This window comes from Manacus vitellinus, unplaced genomic scaffold, assembly GCF_001715985.3.
Source record: "Manacus vitellinus isolate BGI_N305 unplaced genomic scaffold, ASM171598v3 scaffold_1_pilon, whole genome shotgun sequence".
NCBI lineage: Eukaryota > Metazoa > Chordata > Aves > Passeriformes > Pipridae > Manacus > Manacus vitellinus.
Window position 1 is genome coordinate 1,702,814 of NW_021939396.1, and position 19,345 is coordinate 1,722,158.

At 41.7% G+C, this 19,345-nt stretch overlaps 1 protein-coding gene across 4 annotated transcripts in view; it reads left to right on the top strand.

The window, feature by feature from the left end:
• TSNARE1 (t-SNARE domain containing 1) overlaps positions 1 to 19,345 on the top strand; it is a 475,414-nt gene that overhangs the window by 100,786 nt on the left and 355,283 nt on the right. For all 4 annotated transcript variants that reach the window (XM_018075435.2, XM_018075454.2, XM_018075450.2 and 1 more), the window contains one exon: positions 4,309 to 4,431. In XM_018075435.2, coding sequence (XP_017930924.2) covers positions 4,347 to 4,431 — 85 coding nt within the window. In that variant the 5' untranslated portion in view covers positions 4,309 to 4,346. The remainder of the gene's footprint in view (positions 1 to 4,308; positions 4,432 to 19,345) is intronic.

Genomic DNA, 19,345 nt, shown 5'->3' on the forward strand with positions numbered 1-19,345 from the left:
TGCTGTAACCTCACCTTTCATTCCTACAATTACTCACACTGCCCATCTGAGTGTCTCTAACTGGAGACTGATGGATGTAGAACTCTTAAATAGTTTTGCCTGCTTGGTTTTACCTGCTGATTTCCTTCCCAGTCCAAGAAACATGGACCAACCCTTTCCTTGAGCTGCTACATCCTATTTCATTCATGGTATGATTGACTTCTACAGGATATACCAAGCAAGAAGTAGTTGCATGTTGTTAAAATACAAATTCATGCCTCTGGTAGGATGGATGTCCTTTTAATCTGGCTTGGCTGTGGTTGTTTCTTCATTTGTATTTTAGGTGATGGGGATAAAACTGTGATAAAATCTTTTTTTCTTCTTTTTTTTTCCTTTTTTTTTTCTCTTCTTTTTCTTTATTTTTTTTCCTGTGTTTAGTATGTTAGGAAATGCTTGTTCCAATTTGTACAAACTGCCTTCACAGTAAATTGGACAAGTCTCCCTGAGGAGCAGTAGACAAAAGCCTTGGGAAGTGCCATGGGAATGGGGAGGGAAATGCTTTTATTGCCAATCAAATTAAAGGGATTTAGATCTGCTCTTAAATTTTCCTGTAAATATATTACTGTGGGGTAAGAATGTGACTCCAGAGCTGTATGAATAAGGGATATTTCAATAGCTTAGTAGGATGGGGTGGGAGGTGGTTGATGCTAAAAAGGTTGGTTAAGCTAAAACAAAATATTTCATTTTCAATTCTTTCTATTTTTCCTCCATTACAAGGAGAAAAAGCTGTAAAATGGAAACATACTCTGAAAAGGGTAAATCAACATAAAACATTTGGAGTGCTCCAAAAGCCCTCCCTCTATCCCCTCCCCTTTCCACTCTGTTGGAGAAAAAATAGACACATTCACTGTTTGCCAAAGCAACACTTGCCCAGTTGTAATCAAGTCATTTTACAACATGGTGTAGACTTTCACTCCGTGTTTGTTGTTGTGTCCTGGGGAAGTTGTGGCAGCAAATGCTTCCACTTGCTTATCTCTAAAGAGAAAGGGTGGGCCAGGATGAAGCTCTGTACAGAGACTGTTTTCAGGCTGTTTGGTTGCCCCATATCTCTGCTTACAGAGGATTTAATCTGTAGCCACGATGGGAGATAAAAATAAAAAGATAATTCCTTTGCCCTACCCCAAAGCTTTCTTTTGACTGTCTTCCATGTGCCCATATTTTCACAGGTAAGGGTTTTACTGGGTCTTGGGTTGCATTTTGTGATGAAATTTGGGAGAGGTGAGGTTTGTTCCCAGTCCACTGTGGTCACCACTCCCCAAATGAATCTTCCAATGTTTCTTGTGTTGTTTTGTGGTTTCCATGAAGAATTTGCATCATGACATCATAGAATCATGGAGTGGTTTGAGTTGGAGAGGATCTTAAAGACCCTCTAGTTCCACCTCCCTGCCGTGGGCAGGGACACCTTCCACTATCCCAGGTGTGCTGCAGTCTTGGGAGCACCCGCATCAGCCTTGGCGATTGGACACTTCCAGGGATGGGGCAGCCACAGCTTCTCTGGGCAACCTGTGCCAGGGCCTCCCCACCCTCCCAGGAAAGAATTTCTTCCTAATTGCTCATCTAAACCTGCTCTCTTTCAGTTTAAAATCATTGACGTCTTCTCCTTGTCTGAACAGCTTAAACAAAAGTTGGTACAAAATTTGCATGACACGAGAGCTGAGTTTTACTTTTTTAATAACACTTCCAGGGATGGGACAGCCACAACTTCTCTGAGATAACTGTGCAAGTGACTCAGCACCCTGGGAATATAGAATTTCTTCCAAAAGGCTGATCTAAACCTCCCCTCTGTCAGTTTTAAGCCATCACCCTTTGTCCTATCACTCCAAGCCCTGCTAAAAAGTCCCTCTCCACGTCTCTTGCAGACCCTCTTTAGGTACTGGAAGTTGCTCTAAGGTCTCCTGGGAGAGAGAAAACTTGTATATTTCCATGGAGCTTAAAGTGTTACAGTTTTACAGGGTTGACATGATGATTGTGTTGTTGAGTGTCTTGCAAACCCTTGGTTTACAAGTTTGCTGTTTGGTTCCTCTTGTTGGCTCTACTTTCTGTCTCCTGAGTGCACACACAAAAACACTTCTCCTCTCTCTGGCTGCTTGGGCTCTCACAGGTTTGGCTTCTATAAGTTTGGGCTCAAGGCTGTTTCCCTAAAATGAGGGATGTATGGCCTGGGGGCACCTGCAGCAGCCTCAGATGCCAATTATGTGAGTACGTGGTACACTGATGCTGAGAGGGGAAGCTGGACTCTGGATTTTCTCCACTTTTTATGGATTTGGCTCCCAACCCTTGCTGTCTCAAGGCAATTGCACTTTCATCCTCTTTCATGTGTCTGACCCAATTAAGGCAGGATGGTGAGTGATTCCTCTTAGTCCAAGAGTTTTCCTGTCTGACAAATCTCAACAGTGATTTTTTGCTTGGTTTTGAAGCTCTGAAAGAAAAGAGGAGAATGGAGTACAACAGGTGCCTGAGGCCATTAGACTGTTCCCAGTACTGTGCAGAACTGGGAATTTCTGGTGCTCTGCTTTCCCTGATGGACAAACCTAAGGAATGGTTGCAAGTACGCAGCTCTGGCAGTGCATCCCAAAAGAGACTTTAACCTTTTCCTGAGGTATTTATCAATCCATACATGAGAACATCATGCCACACGTGGTCATGTGTCATAGGAACTGGAGGCCATTCCCAGCTTTTTGCATGTCAGAGGAAAAGTGACTCATCCGGGAGATGAGTAGTTTGAATATCCAAGCCCAGAACAAAGCATTGCAGCTCATGTCACTCAACCTTCCGCCTCAACATCTCTATCAGTGCAAGAAAGACATGGACCTATTGGAACAGGACCAGGGGAGGCCACAAAAAGGATCAGAGAGATGGAGCACCTCCACTGTGCAGATGGGCTGGGAGAGTTGGGATTGTTCAGCCTTGGAGAAGAGATGGCTCTAGGGAGACCTTATTGTGGCCTTTCAATCCTTAAATGGGTCCTACAGGAAAGATGGGAACAGACCTTTTAGCAGGGCCTGTAGTGGGTAACGGTTTTAAACTGAAAGAGAGTAGACACAGAGTAGATATAATGAGGAATTTGTTTTTATGGTGAGGGTGGTGAAACACTGGCACAGGTTGCCCAGAGAGGTGGTAGATGCCACATGCCTGGAAATATGGGGCTCTGAGCAACCTGATCGACTGGAAGGTGCCCCTGTCCATGTCAGTAGGATTGAATGATGTGACTTTTAAATGTCCCTGACAACCTAAACCATTCTGTGATTCTGCCATTGCGCTAAAGGTACTACAATGATTGTTGAAGAGGGTGGTTTTTTGGCTGAGTTATTTTGTTTTTCCTTCAGTCAAAAAATGACTTTTATATGTCAGAACAACTCCCTAGATGAAGGGCATGAGGGGCAGGTGGTATTCCCAATCATCTCACATCAATGTGTCCTCTCCATGGGACTCTCCCAGAAGGCCACACTGTCTTTTACCTTTTTTTTTGGTGGTAGTCACATCTGTTTGTTTTTTGGTTGGTTCTTTTTTTTTTTTTTTTCATAGCCTTAGTGTAAGAAAGTAGTAGCTGGGTTTGATCCTGTAGCATTTTCCATCACCATCTTCATGCCTTAGAGCTGAGCTATTTTTCCTATCCAAGTCTTGTGACACCGTTGATATACTGGAGGCTTTCTGTGGCCCTGGTAAAACACTGTGGATGGGGACGTGGGAAGGGGGATGAAGGAGTCTTCCTCTGGCAGTGCTGCATTGATTTCATCCTGCTGCTGCTACCTTAGACCTCACAGGTTTTTTTAATTTTAATATTTATTTTTTTTAACCAGCAAGGAAAAATAACTCTGGCTCCAATATTTTTACTGGAAGCCCTGGAGCTTATGATATAGCAACAAACTGTCCCTTTTGAAAGCTCATCAAGACTGCAGTGTGATGGATGGACTCCCAGCCAGCTGTGTACTGGTAATGTTCCAGAAGACAGCATTACCTGGTTTTTGATTGAGTGCTTAGTCTTTCCCACCAGCTCAGGATCTCAAAGCACTTTGTGAACAGTGAGGAATTAAAAGTTACCCTCTACCAATGGAGAAAATAAGACACACGGAGGTGAAATGACTTGTTTGTCCCCAAGCCCAGAAGACCTGGATTTTAGTGCTTTTAATTTTTTTCAGATGGACATCCTGGAGTTTGGAGATTGCCCTGTATCTTTTATTTGTCCTTTTAGTCCTCTTGTTTTCTTCGACTACTGGGGTTTAACTGACTTTTAACATGGCTATGTCTGTCTTTTTCTCTGTTTTTTAGGTTTGAAGTGTAATCTCACATCCATCACTATCTAGAAAATGTCTTATGGATCCATTGATGGGAGTGGATTTGGGAGCAGGAACCCATTTGGAGGCCCTTCGAGACAAGGCTATCAACCTCTAGGTAAAGTATCGATCCCTTGCTGTAATTTATTCTCCCTGACTCCCTAAGGAGTGAAGTTTTCACTGCTCAGGTTCAGTGTGGCTGGTGTGTAAATACCAAACTCTCACCAGGGGTCATTTCTGACACTGATTTTCAGAGGTGGAAACCAAACTTTTTGAGTTTGATTTATGTGACGAGGCCCAACGTGTTACCGTGCTCAGGGTTTGAGGCTGCAACTAATGAGGATTTTGGGGGAATTTTGGGGGATTGAAAGGAGAAATATGGAATATTCTCTAGACCTGCTCATGTCTGTCCTCATCTCTCCATCACCGTTGCAATAAGTTGGTCTAAATGGTTGATCTGGGGCTGGTTGGGGATGCAATGATGGTGGAAGAAGATGGGGAGATGTACAAAATGCAGTGGGCTGTGCTCCCCCAGACAGTAACTCAAGTGCTGTGGAGTGGAGGCTTCTTGAACCTGGAAAACGTGCTTGGATGTGGCAACAACAGGGGCAAAAACTTCCTGTGGAAATGCTGAAACCATAAACAGTGACTTGCAAATGGCTGTGGATTCTTTCCTTGTGGCAAGTTTTTAAGCAGAGACCAGATGTGCTCTCCTTACCTGTCCCCCCCTTGCCCTAGAGGACTCAAGAAATGGTAAAGCAGAAAGGAAAAAGCACCCAGCTGCCAACCTGTGTATCTGAAAGGGTCCCCAAAGCAAACCTGCTCCTCGTAAAAGCAAATTCACTGTGTAACTGCCATAATGTGGAGCACAGCTAATAGTTAGAACCTCCTGATTTTGTGTGTTGAAGGTGTTGACTCTCCTGTTCCTGACACTGGCAGGTTGTAGGAGGCATCCTTTGCCAGAACTTGGGTAGTGCTGAGGTTGTCCCTGTTGGCATGAGGCTGGAGGTGGAAGGTGGGTCCCATCCTGCCCAATTCTGAGCAGCATGGGGAGGTAAAAAACCCACCTCTGCAGCTGCCCAGATGTTTACCAGACCCCAGTCCAGATGGACAATTGCTGTAGGGCTGATTTGGGTTAATCTAGTCTGGCTTTCAGCAAGTCTTGTTAACTAGGACACATCCTTCATTTAATTTTGGTCCTGGGCCTGGCTTGCACTGGGGGATGAGGCTGCAGGGCCTACGATGTGGACACAACTGGGAGTTGAGACCTTTGCAGAAGCATCAGGAAAGGGGATCTTTTAACATGGCCAAGGGCTCTGTTATCATTTTGCCCCAGGGAAAAGAACATCACCCCTCTCTTCACTGGCCTTTGGTTTCAGCTGTGCCGTTCATTGCTGCAGCCTGACTTGGTTTTCATGTTTTTAGGGTTGCAAATGTTCTTTGGGAAACATTTCTTTGTTTTGCAAATAGCTGCTCTCCCTGGATGGAAATACATAGAAAAGCATAGAAGTTTCTTCTGGTTTTCTATTTTCTTATGAGTTTGAGTGTAATTATGATTTTCCTCTTTGAACAGGGAGAAGGTATTGAAGTGAGTGAGAGCTGCCTGTTCAGTTGTAAATAGTGATTTCTAGGCTATTCTACAAGGCAAAATTAGAGGCATAAAAACAAGGAAGAATGGGATACTTGGGCACAATCAAAGAACCGTGAGAAAAGAGAATTGAAATGTGGACTAGACAAATGATGAATCTCGGTGCATTGTAGCTTAGGTTAGAAAAACATGAATATTTATTGTGCTGTGTGAAAAGACCACTGGGTTTTAATGCAAATGCACAGAATAACTCAAGACACTTGCAATCTCTAAATATTTGAAGAGATACCTCATTGTGCCCAGCTTGCCCATCCCTTGGCAGTTACTGATGTGACACTGAAGTCACCCTCAGTGGTTGCAAAAAGCAGCTGGTGTAGAAATATTAGCTTTTTTGGAACAGCCATGGCTGTTGCCTGCCTAGCTGGAGCCTTTTAACACGTTGGCTTATGGCTTGGAGTTGAGTGCTGGCTTTTCCCCCCATGCATACACACATCATCTCAGGTGGCATTCCAATGGACACAGCTCCAAGGTCTTCCAGGGTTGATATTCCCAGCAAGCAAAAATTGGTTGACCCCTTGGCTGGGTGTCCCTGTGGAAAAGATTGCAAGGGGATGGACCTGTTTGCATTGGTCAAGGCAACTTGGAGGTGTTTCCTTTCTGTGGGTCTCAATCAGAGGTGGGTTTGTTCGGCCTTGAGAAAAGGTTTAGGGGAGACCTTGTCACCATGTCCCAGTATTTAAAGGGTGGCTACCAATAAGATGGAGACTCCCTTTTTGCAAGAAGTCACATGGAAAATATGAGGGGTAATGGGTAAAGTTACTCCTGGGGAGATTCAGATGTCAGATACTCAGACAAGAGGAAAATTTTTTGCCATGAGAACAAACAGCCTTTAGAATAATCTCCTCAGGGAAGTGGTGGATTCCTGGATGTTGGACAGTTTGAAAATCCAGCTGGATGGGGTGCAGGATTTTTTCTAGGTCATGCTTTTGCCAAGGAAGTTTGGATAAGATGATCCTGGATGTCCCTTTCCAACCTGGCATCCTGTGATTCTATTCAGTGTTTTTCTGAACCTCTGTAGCTCCTCGTGTTCCTTCACTGCGGGAGACCAACACGTCGAATGCCTTTTGCTGTAACATCCCCAAATATTGTCATTAATTAAGTGTCAGGAGAGGGTAATGCAACACTAATCATCTGCCTCCTGCTTTGGGAAGATGGATGACTGGTTTGCTAAGAAAAAAACTTCCCTCTTATTAGATCATGGAATGGCTGGAACAAAAGAGCGCGGCCTCCCCGCCGGCATCCAAGTGTCTGCTCACAGCAGGGGCAGAGCTTGATGGGCATGTTCTGCATGTGCTCTGGGCCTCTACTTTTCTTTATGGCTGATAAATAAATAAAAACAAGTACCAATGTCCCTGCAGGTACTTACTGTCCAGTGGTCTTGTCCAGTGGTATATTCAGGTATCCAACAGACAACCCTGAAATCTTGAAGAAAAAAAGACAATGGGGGTGGCACTGATTAATCTTTAATATCATGAAAGGGCAAAGAAAAGGGGGCTTAGATTTTGTGTGGTTTTGTTTAATAAAGGGTGATACCACTCTGTCCTTATACCTGTCTGTCCACCTCGGGACTGTTTCCTCCATGCTCGATCTGGATGTGCTCCCCAGGCTGGGAAAGATTAATTACTTGGAGGAGTTCCCCTTGGCCCTGGACTGACTTGATGATGGACTTACAACCCCTCATCAGTTCAACCTCATGTGGAGGTTAAACTTGCTGACCAACCTAATTAGAGAGATCAACCTAATTAGAGAGCTCCACAGCTCCATTTGCAGCAGTTTGTGGAGGAATACCAAGGCAGTTCTTTAGGGAATCTGGTTTGCCTGGGACTCCTTGGTGTCAGACAGCTCTAGTTCAAACTCTGGTTTTCAGGGTGGATATCCAGGATTTCTTGTGGGAAAAGTATACTTTATTATTATTATTATTATTATTATTATTATTATTATTATTGTAATATTTACTACTAGTAGTATTATTGGAATTGGGAAGAGAGAAAGTTTAACTCAGCGGAACTCAAATCTTCTGTAGCCTTAACCAAGGAGCACTCTAAGGTGGATCACAAGAGGGATCACCAGGATTACTTGGAGTATATCAATTTTTGGGGATGACAGTGTCATTCAGCCACTGAAAAAAGTGTGGAGTGGCAAGTGGAAGCAGAAGCAGCTGTGAATTACAACCTCCTCCAGAAACATCCAGATTTCATCTCCTCATTCTGCTTCCCAAAATCCATGGAAAAACAAATATTCCCCCATTTCCATGTAGGAGCTTCTCTGGATTTCAGCTGTGCAGTGGTGTTGCATGGAGATGTTGGAAAGCAGGGGGTATAGTTGTTCTTGTTTTTCTTTTTTTTAATTTTTTTTTTAATTGAGTAATTAAAAAAAGAAACAAACAAACTTCAAAATATATAAGTAATATGCCATGTCTAAGATGAACAGCCACAAAACACCATAGAGCAGTAGGAATTCTATCTTCCCAAAACCATCTTTTTTGTGGGGAAAATTAGCAAAACCTGCCTTACACAAGGAGGCACATAGGTCAGGGAGTTTAAATAGCTTGAATTAAAATGCCACAAGCCAGGAAATTTTTAACACTGATTTTATTAACCTTCCTGTAACCGGGGTTTTAAATGCCACATTTGAAAAGGTGAGGTTAATCTCATATTCCAGCAGTGCCTTGTTTCCAGGTGTGCTCAAGGGACTGGTGGGTCACTGCTTAATTTTACTGTGACTTCATTTAGACCATTTTTCCCACAGTTTCTCCTGGACTTATTGTGTGGGACTCTGGCCAGAGTGGTACTCAAGATATATCCCACATGAGTTTTTCTTTTTGTTGGATAAGGTTGGTTATCTTGACACAGGACAAAATTAGATTGGCCAGTGAAAGTTGTTCTTGGCAGTGTTTCTGGGTATATATCACCTAATTATCATCTCAATACTTAGCAATCGTGGAATGAATTTTTCTAACATTTTTTTTCCTGGAATTGGGTCTATAATTTTCTTTGCTCTCCCCTTTCTACCACTGTTTTCTCTGTGGAGCACCAACCAGCTCTTGGGAAGGTCTCATGTCAGTGATGGAAATGCTCTCTCTGTCCCATCATAGAATCACAGAAACATTTAGGTGGGAAAAGACCTCTAAAATCATAAAACCAACCATTAATCCAACACTGCCAAGTCCACCACTAAACCACATTGCTAAGCAACACATCTACATGTTTTTTAAATCCCTCCAGGGATGGTGACTCAGCCATTTCCCTGGACAACCTTTTCCAATGCTTGACAAGCCTTTGAGTGAAGATTTTTTCCCAAACATCCAATCTAAACCTCCTCCTTAGCAGATGAACCATCCTTCTGTCCTCTCAAACCCTATTTTGCCCTTTTCCTAGCAGTTTTGGAAAGTGATTTGTCCTTTAAATACCCATCATGATATTGCCCTAGGTTGGCAAAGTCACAGAGCTCATGTGGCACACGGGAGGGAGATGTTCACATCAGCTGGAACCTCTTTGGTGGGGTGGGCATGGCTGGAGCTCTGTTCTGTAGACAAAACTCACTCAAAAGCTCATGTACAAATCAGCACTGTGACCTGACCACCACGTGGTCTCACTGCAGCTCTGGGTCTGCTGTCAAACTGTGGGAAGGAATCCACTGCCAAATTCACATCTTGATGTTGCTGAAGCACAGAACAAACTGAACTACACAAGGAGTCCCCCTGAGGTTAATTAACATTAAGCAGGTGGTTCATCCTTTTGCTGTATTGGGACCCGAATACTGCTTTAATTTTGCTTTATCTTCCCAAATTAATTCCAATACTTGGAATGCTTTGTTGAAGGGGCCTTGAAACCCTTGGTTGTTGCAGCTTATGGCATTGTCCAAACGGTCTGGAAGGAGATCTAGGTCTGGTTGGGGTGGTTGTTCCTCACTGGAGCAGTGAGGAACAAAATCATGCACTTAAATGTCCTTAGGATGGAGTGTTAGAAAGGTTGAAAGCGGTGAAAGAAAGCAAGAACAAAATTGTTGGATCTTTTGGGGAGATTCAAAGCTACTGTGCAATATTAGAGGTGTTTTATCAAAGTCTTAAACTGGTGGACTGGACCATGTCTTGATCATATTCAGCATTATAATCAAAGTGTGTTTTAGGATGGAGTCCTGTCAGGTGTAGAGTCATGGAATCATTAAGGTTGGAAAAGACCAAGATCATCAAGTCCAACCTTCAAGGAAGGAAGGACCGAAGATGTGACCTTCTGTAGCACCTTTCTCTGCCATCATAGGTGGGTTCACAAATATTTCTCCATGGTTGCCACCTGGACTGCAAAGAAAGTGGTGTTACCTCTATTATATAGAGCAAACCCATCCCATGGCTTGTCAAATATTGTGTAAAAAGTTTCTGAGAGTCCTAACGATTGAGTTTTGCTTCTTGGGTCCTGTCCTATTTTCTTCATTTTATGGGGACACAGTAGTTGAGGAGTTGGGCGTTGTATTTAATAAGTCATTAGTGCCGGGTAAAGTTTAGATGCAAACAATACTAAAAAAATCATAATAAGATGATCTATCTCACTAGACAACCCTAAACCCCCATTTTATGTTGCATCTAGAGATGAATTATTCCATGTTGTTTCTTTGCTATTGTGCAAGACTTCTAAATGTTAAAGATTTATTTTCTTAGTCCATTTTCACTAGATTTAGAGGGTCTTCTCTGTTTTACATCCAGTTCTTAGAGATCTTAGCAATGATTTAATGAATTAATAAGCCTAAACATAGGGAAACATATTAAAGAATAATGAACAACATGTTTTATGGCAAAAGGAATTGCCAGGAGAATTAACTTTCATACACAAATTGTCTTTGAAACTGTTGGTTTTGAAAACCTCTGCCCTATCCCTTCTGGCATTTCTAGCATCATATTAAATGTTTTGCTATAATCTCAGTATTTCGGGAAATTTAAGTGGTTATGCATTTATTTATAGAACTAGCAAAACCAGAACACACCATTGGAATAAATAAGTGTTTTAATGAAATATCTGAGGGTGAGCTGACAATCTCATAGAATTTAAAAAAATAAGCAAAATCAAAAATCTCTTGGATAAAGATGAGCTTTTTTTCTCTACCAATTTTATTTGCTGCTCTTGGTCATCCAAAGCCATTTTAATGTAAAAATGTAAAAATCACGCTGGTGGTCCCAATTTTTGACATAAAATCAGAGATCAAAGACCTTGTCCTCTCCTTAGGCATCACTCAGCTGGAAATGCATTTAAACATCTCAGAAGAGTTTGCTTCATTTTCCATGTGATTATGCTGGAATTAGGAATAGTTTAAGATCCTCTCCCCTCAGCCTGCTTGTCATTAAGGGTAGAGGTACCTTGGAAGGGACAGCAGAGCAGAATGGATGCTGCTGATGGAAGGTGTCCCTGCCCATGGCAGGGAGGTTGGAACCAGATGAGCTTTAAGGTCCCTTCCAACCCAAACCATCCTGGGAGTCTGTGAATGTGCTGGTGGCTCCTTTATTTTCTCAATGGGTGCCAGGTTGTGAACCTCAGACCTGGAACTGTCCTGCTGGGATGACTTTCCAGGTGGGTATATTTTCCTAAAGACTGTCCTGTGCTTTAGTTTCAGCTCCTGAAATTAATACAGCTCAAAGGCTTTTCGCTTCTGGTTGTTCCCTCAAAAGCTTTTCCTTGTCTCAGATGCAGAACAAAGAAAATTTTTATTAAAAGAATAAAACTCAGCTCTTGCCCCATGTAAAGTTTGTACCAATTTTTGTTTAAGGTGTTTAGACCTGGACAAGGCATCAATGATTTTATACTGAAGGAGGGCAGGTTTAGATTAAATATTAAGAAGAAATTCTTCCCTGTGAGGGTGGTGAGGCCCTGGCACAGGTTGTCCAGAGAAGCTGTGGCTGCCTCATCCTTGGAAGTGTCCAAACCCAGGATGGATGGGGCTCTGAGCAGCCTGGGCTAGTGGAAGGTGTCCCTGCCCATGGCAGGGAGGTGGAACTGGATGATCTTGAATGTCCCTTCCAACCCAAACCACTCTGTGTTTCTATGGTTCTATGACTGATGCTCCCAAGATTCTTTAATACTGTAGATTGAATCCAATTTTTTTTGGCAACTTTCTCAGTTACTTGGGAGCATTTCTCCAGTTGGAGAGCAGAGAGGTCTTTGCTTTAGAGTCCTTGTCCAACAAGCCATAAGTGAGCACTTGGCTGTATCATGAAATTCCTGCAAGTCCTACAAGTCCTTCTTAACATTTTCTACATCCCTGGGCTTCCACCCTGTGCTTTGCACCCTGGCAGTATCCAGTGCTTGAAGCAGGATCCTTTCTTCTTAATCTGTGCCTACAAATAAGTCTACCTGAGGCAAGACACCGTTGAAACTGAGCTTGTATGAACATCTGTCCATGCTCACTGAGTGGAGATCCCTGGGAAACAGGATGAAGTTGGAGCATCTCTCTGCAGCTCTTTGCTTTTCCATCATAGCTGACTCCAGATGCACTTCCCAGTGCTCACCTGTGTCTTGCTGGGCTCTGCAGAAGTGCCACCCAGGTGGTCACACTCTGAAATCAGTGGTAGGTCAGGTCAGAGCTTATTCCAGCTTTGCTCCCGATGTGCCATGCCCAGGGCTGGGGTGGTGCCTGCATCCCAGTCTGGTTAATCCAGCTCTCTCCTCAGGGAGGAAGCAGATTCAGGCTCCAGTCAGGCAGAATGCTCTGGGCAGCATTTTGCTTGAGATTCTGCAATTCCTTTGCTGCAACATGAAGGGGAGAACTCCTAAAGTTCACTGGAAAAGGTGATGTCTGGGAGCAGGCTGTCAGTTCTAACACAGCTTTATCCACTCCATCTTGTACTCCCTTCCTGGGAAGGTGATGGCAGATTTTATTGCCCCTGTGGCTACTAAAAGGTCTCTTTCTTTCCTTTTTCTTTTTTTTTTTTATTTTCTTCTTTTTGTCCCTTTATTTATTTTTTGTTTGTTTGTTTGCAGGTTTTTTGTTTCATTTTGTTTTCCTAGGGTTTTTTGTTTGATTGGTTTGGTTTGGTTTTTTGGGTAGTGGTTTTGTTTGGTTTGGTTTCTTTGTTTTGTTGTTGTTGGGTTTTTTTGGTTGTTTTTTTTTTGGTTGGTTGAGGGTTTTTTTGGTTTTTTTTTTTTTTTTCCTGTTGGCTTTTTTTTTTTTTGTTTTGTTTTGGTTTTTTTTTGTTTTTTTTTTGATGTGCACAACAGGAAACTAAATGAGGTTAAAATTAGGTTCAACTTGGTCTGTCCTAGTTTGGATTCCAAGGATATCCATGTACAGTGAGTGAGCAGGTGCATACTCTGTTCCTCTACTACTGCCATAGTAACCCCAATAAATTTGGGAGTGGACGTTCCTGGGTACTGGAAGAGCTCAGACAGTATCTGGTGTGAATCTGCTTTGTCCCAGCCTTCCCCAGGTGGGACTCAGGCATTGACAGGGTTCAGATTCTTAGCACAGGTGAGGCTGTAAAACAAACTTTATATGAACTTTATATGTATTGCTTCAGGGATTTTGTTTTTGTTTTGGTGCAGAATTTCTGCTTGGGGTTTTGGCTGCGAAAGGGAACAAATCTAAAGAACCTAAAACCTGGGATAAAGTTTAGGAAGGGAAGACTTAACCTCTGCTGCCTCTGCTGTTGTGATATGGAAAGTGGATGCTGCAGGGCCCACTGTGTATTTGAGATGTTAGTATATGAAATATTAATATTATTATTAATAACTAAAACAATAATAATATATAAACTAGAAAAACCTCTGTACATGAATGCAGCTTCTAGCCTACCGAATCATTCACCTTTTGGAGAGCACGTGAACATCCAGGCCCTGCTCCATCATTTCTGCTCCCACCTAAAGATCTCTGAGCCTCCAAGGAGTGGGGCTTTTTCCTCTTGTTTGCTTGCACAGTCCTGGAGAAACCCAGACAACTGCTTGGGAATATCTGGCTGAATCACCTCCTCCTTTTAAAAGGAAGGGTTACAAAAACATCCCTGTCTTATCAACACTGTTTCCAGCAAAAATCCAAGCCATAGCACCATACCAGCTGCTATGAAGAAAATTAACTCTATCCCAACCCAAACCAATTTTGTTTTAAGCCTGGGCAATACCTAATAGCTGATCTGTCATAAAACTTATGTTGGGAGCAGTTCCTATTTGAAATTTATATTGTTATTTCTTTCCTGAAAACACATCAAAATACTGAGGCTGGGAGCTGTAGACCACTGATTTTCAGTACTGGGGGAGGAATACTTTTTTTTTGACAGAGGCAGAAAATCCTTTTAAATTTTAAGACTCTGGACTTGAAAGTTTTAAAGTTCCAAGTCTTGGTCACTTCTGTCATTACTCTGAAGAGTGACCATGTGCAAATCTCTTAAATTCCCTTTTGTCTTGTTTTCTTCTTCTCTAAGGCTTAGTATTCAATTAATTAAAATCTAAAGGATGTGTAACCTGTCTTTCTTAATCGATTAGAATAAAAGAATTTAGCATCCTTTGTGTAAGAGTACATCTTCCTTTTTCCCTTTGAAAATGCAAGTGGAGTTTTATAGTATTAACTTCTGCCAGGAAAATGAGAATGGGGGTTTGTATAGATACAGAAAAAATGTAGTTGTGGATTTCTGTTCTGCAGCCCAACTCTATTTATTTGCAGAACATACACAAAAATCACTTCTGTACATAATGGAGGGGTAGACACAGCTGACCCAAATGTGTGTGACACAAACAGCATTTGAGTTGAGTGGGGAAAAAAAAAAAAAAAGAGGAATAAAGCTTTTATCCATGCTGTCAGTCCAGGAATATTATTGCTAAATATCTCTTCTTCCAGGCTGATCTTGGCTTGGAGACTGACACTGGCAGCCAGGAGTGGGCAGGGATTAAAGATCAACAGTGGGGAAGGACTCGACAGATGTAAGCAGGTAGATTGGGGATTAGGGTGAATTAGTGGGGATGGAAAGCATTTAGGAGCAAGGAGGGATTTTAAATTGGATGTTGGGATGTGTGTGTTGCAGATCTTCCCTGAATTTCTCTGTTACACTTGGATATTAATGTCTGGGATTCATGAGAACTTTTAGTGGCTTGAAGGGAGTGAGAGTCCTACACAGGGTTGCAGTGGGGTTGGAGAAACAGGTTGCAGAGTTTTTGGGGTGTGCAGGGGGTTGTATAATTGCTTCTAAAAGCAATTTCCCATTGTTTCCTGATGCCAGACTGAAGAAGACAGGAGGAATAAATCAAAGGCCTTCTGATTTGTACATCAAGGAACAAATGCAATGAGTTTAGCCAGGAAAATATCTCCTGCTCACAGACTGAACCCTTTACCTGCTGTGTTTCCTTGGGGATTATATCCTGAGGTTTGGAACTGCCATGATTACCCTGGAAAAGGCTTTTTCCTTCCCACTGCTGAACCTCAGGGTTTTCCTTAGCCAGACTCCCTTACTGTTAAATCTTGATTATTCCCTTAAAGCAGGAACTAGGCTCTTCAGACCTGGACAAGACACCAGTGGCTTTAAACTAACAAAGGGTAGGTTTGGATTAGACATTGGGAAAAAATCCTTTACTATGAGGGTGGTGAGGCACTGGAACAGATTATCCAGAGAAACTGTGGATGCTTCATCCTTGGAAGTCTTAAAAACCAGGTTGGATGAGGCTCTGAGCAACCTGGAAGTGGAAGGTGTCCCTGCCCATGGCAGGGGTTTGGAACTGGATGACCCAGCCCAAATCATTCTATGATTCTGAGACGGTGCAAACTTGCTTTTAAGTTTTAAAGAAAGTACTTGAATAAATCAAAACTTGACAGCGGACACTTATGGAGATTTTCTCTTCCCTTTGAAGAACCAGTGAGCAACTGTCTTCTATGGATGCACCTCTCATTTCTGCCTAAGGTGGTTTTTTAGCCTGGAGAAACACTTGGAGAGAGTGTAATTTCTTCTGTCCTGTAGCTGGAGGAGTTTGGTACAGGTTGTCCTCACGGTCATTTTGACTTGCCTGCAACTTCTTCTCTTATCTGAGATGGAAGTGAAGCAGCTGGAGAGTGAAGTAGGGCAGGTTTCACCCCTCAGGGTTCTGCCTCTGCATACATGGATGTCAGGGCTGGAGAAACCAGTCCTGAAGGCTTGAAGACAGTTTGGAAGAACCATGGATCATGCTGTTAGTAATGACAAGATATGCTTCAAGTTATGAAGAGCAGGGTCTGTCTCCTACAGCCTTTAGTTGTGTCATCCCAAACAGTACCTGCATTTTATTCCCAGGTTTTCATGCCTTTCTTGGCCTAAATTATTCATTTTTTTTAGAGAAGGTCAGGGTCAGGAAAGGCACTTCTTGCTTTTCAAGACAATTTGCCATTGTCATCCATGTCCCAGTCCATAGAGTCGTGAGGAATGGACAGGATGACTTTTGTCTGGTGATCACTGGGGAATGTCCTGAGTTCTCCCAAGTCTCAGAGCAGCTTCATCCTCTGATCCAGACCCTGCTTTCGTCCAAGATCTTTAGATGAACAAAGTAGAAATACATCTTTGAGATATCTCTCTGCTTCTTACCTTTCTCTGCCTGCTGAGGGCTGCTGTGGGATAATAATAGTTGGTTTTTTTTTTCTTTCTATGAACACATCCTAAGTACATTAAAAATGCTTTAATTCCTCCTTAACTCAATATTTTTTAATGGAAATCAAGCCTGCAGCACTCTGAAGTGGGAGGAGGCAGGTGATTCTTGGGAGATACTGTACCAGGATTAAAATATTCACAGTGGGCTTTTTTACAGCTTATATCCTGTTTTCAGAAACTGCTTTTAAGGTCACACCTCACAGATCTCCAGGTACTCAATGATGCCAGTGGGGGTGTGGGAATGGATAATCCAAGGCCCCTTCCTGCTCTGGAGGGTTTTTAAGGATCTCTTGACTTTTCAACCAAATGTTTTTTTTATAACAGGTCAAACCTGAGAGCTCCTAAATCCCTTGGTGCCCAAGAATGTGCTAAAATGGGATATTTGACATGAATATTTCTGGGTGTTTGGCCATTCCTGGCTTTGAAAGCTTTGGGAGTGGGTTTTCAGGGAGACAAGGGTTTTCCCATAGCTGAGGATACACAGACTTGTGCAAACACATTCGGGGACTTTCTTTGGTTAGGTGGGAAATTTTATTTTATTTTTTTTCCCCCTAAATGCTTTACTCAGGTCCTTGATGGAGGGCAAGAGGAAACTGAAGAGCTGGTCACAACCATGCTGCCTAAAATACAATATCCTCTATCCCTTCTCCTCTACTAACAGAGATACAGGAATGGAAACAGGGATACAGCTGGCAAAGTAGAGGGACAAAGTTATTTAAAGAAGATTTTTTTTCAAAGTCATAAATCCATCTGAAAAATTTTAAAGTCATAAATCTTTTTTTTGGGGTTGGGAAGAGCCCATGCCTTGAACTTGGGTGAACCAGATCTGTGGTGTACGAAGTGGTGTGGAGACAAGACCACTTGGAATGCTGTTCCCCCCCTTAAAAAAAAAAAAGAGGTTTTAAAGGGGAAAAACAGTCCTGGGTGCCTGAAAATTTCAGACCTCCCACACTTTTCCGTGTGCATGGAGGCAACAAAAGTGATGGGCTGAATAAAATAAGATTTCTGCACCACTTTCTCCCACCTCCAACTTCTTTTCTATTATTATTTTCACTTCTGTAAGATGGTATGAAGCAAAGATTTAGAAAGAGGTATTGCTGTAAAATACAGTCTGCAAAGAAGTTGGGTTTATGACAGAATGCAGCAAAACCCTCTTTATTGCAATATGTAGTAGTCAGTATTTCAGATTTATTTCAGGTATTGCAAGAGTTAAGCAGTTTGGGAAAGAATTGTCTGCTGCTTTTCCTGAAGTGCTTTACCATCCAGACTGTAGCCAGATGGCTGGGACTTTGAACAATACATAAATAATTCCAAGCCAGGATCTAATAACGATAAAATCACTAAAAATATACAGAATGTGCATACCTGGGGGTATGGATGTGTGGTGGCTGTACATGTGTGGATTTGAAATGCAATTTGGAAGTATCAGTCATATTGTCATTTCTTACCATCCCTTTACAGTCTTATTGCTAAAACAAAGTGGTTTTTTTTCATATTTTTTATAATTTTGGATTTGTTAGCACAATTTCAATATTTCCAGTGATTTTTTTTTAATTTCTCCAAGGGGTTTTCACATTTATTGCTCATTAGTGAAGAAGAAACCAGGCCCTGCCAACATCCTGACAGGGAGAAAAAGTGCATGTTTATGTACAAGAGGAGTAAGAAAATAGCCACTGAGGAAAACAAAAGTTTTTTTTTTAGGAGACTAAACTTCCTGGAGATCAGAGAGTTTGGATCACTTTGGATTTGGGATATGCCTGACACCCCCTGCTCCCACAAGATGAGGGATGTTAATTGAGTTGTTATGTCAGTGCTTCTTTTTCCTTCCATACCCCCAGATTTGACTTAGTAGGAATCCAACTTTGCTTCATTTTATTTTATTTTAGTTTATTTTTATTTAAATTTTATTTTTATTATTTTTAATTTTATTTTATTTTATTTTAATTTAATTTTTATGTTATTTTTCATTTTTTCTTTTTGTTTTGTTTATTTTATTATTTTTACTTTATTTTATTTTATTTTTTATTTTATTTTTGTTTAATTTTATTTTTATTTTATTTTTTTATTTTATTCTATTTTTTATTTATTTTATTTTAGTTCATTTTAATTTAATTTAATTTTATTTTATTATTTTTACTTTTTTATTTTATTTTATTCTATTTTATTTTATATCATGTTATTTTATTTTAATGTCCAAACCATGAGAGCCATTTTCTGCAGGAGAATAATATGGAAAATGATATGAAAGACTTTATCAATCTGTCTCCATATGTGTCTTGCTTCCTTGACATGGGAGGGAGAAGAATATCATCACCACTTCTTTGGGAGGTTTCCCTTCCACGATGATCAGGAGACCAAATTAAGAGTTAGGAGACTTTGTAAGCTGTTCCATTTCTTCTGCTGTTCTCTTTGAAGTCATTTGTTTGCCTGGGATGATTTTTGGGTGCTGATTTGCCTCTAAGCAGTGGTTGTGTCAGATGTCCAAAATTAAGCAGGAAAAGAAGTGGAAACCTCTACAGTAAGTCAGAAAACAAAGATGACTCTGGTCCTAAAGGGTTATAACACAGAGGTCCTGATAAATACCTAAAGGAGCAGAGATGTCAGATTCCAGCATGAGAAGCAGCAGAATTCCTGGGAGGAGGCTCTTCCAGGCCTTTTAATGACCCCCAGTGGCCGAGATCAGTTTTCTCTGCAGCTTTGCAGAAACACATGCCCAGGGATGGAAAGCCAAGCCCCAGGAAATAATGTGGATATCAGCTCCAACCTGGGACACAACCAGAGCTTCCTTGGGACAGTGCTGGT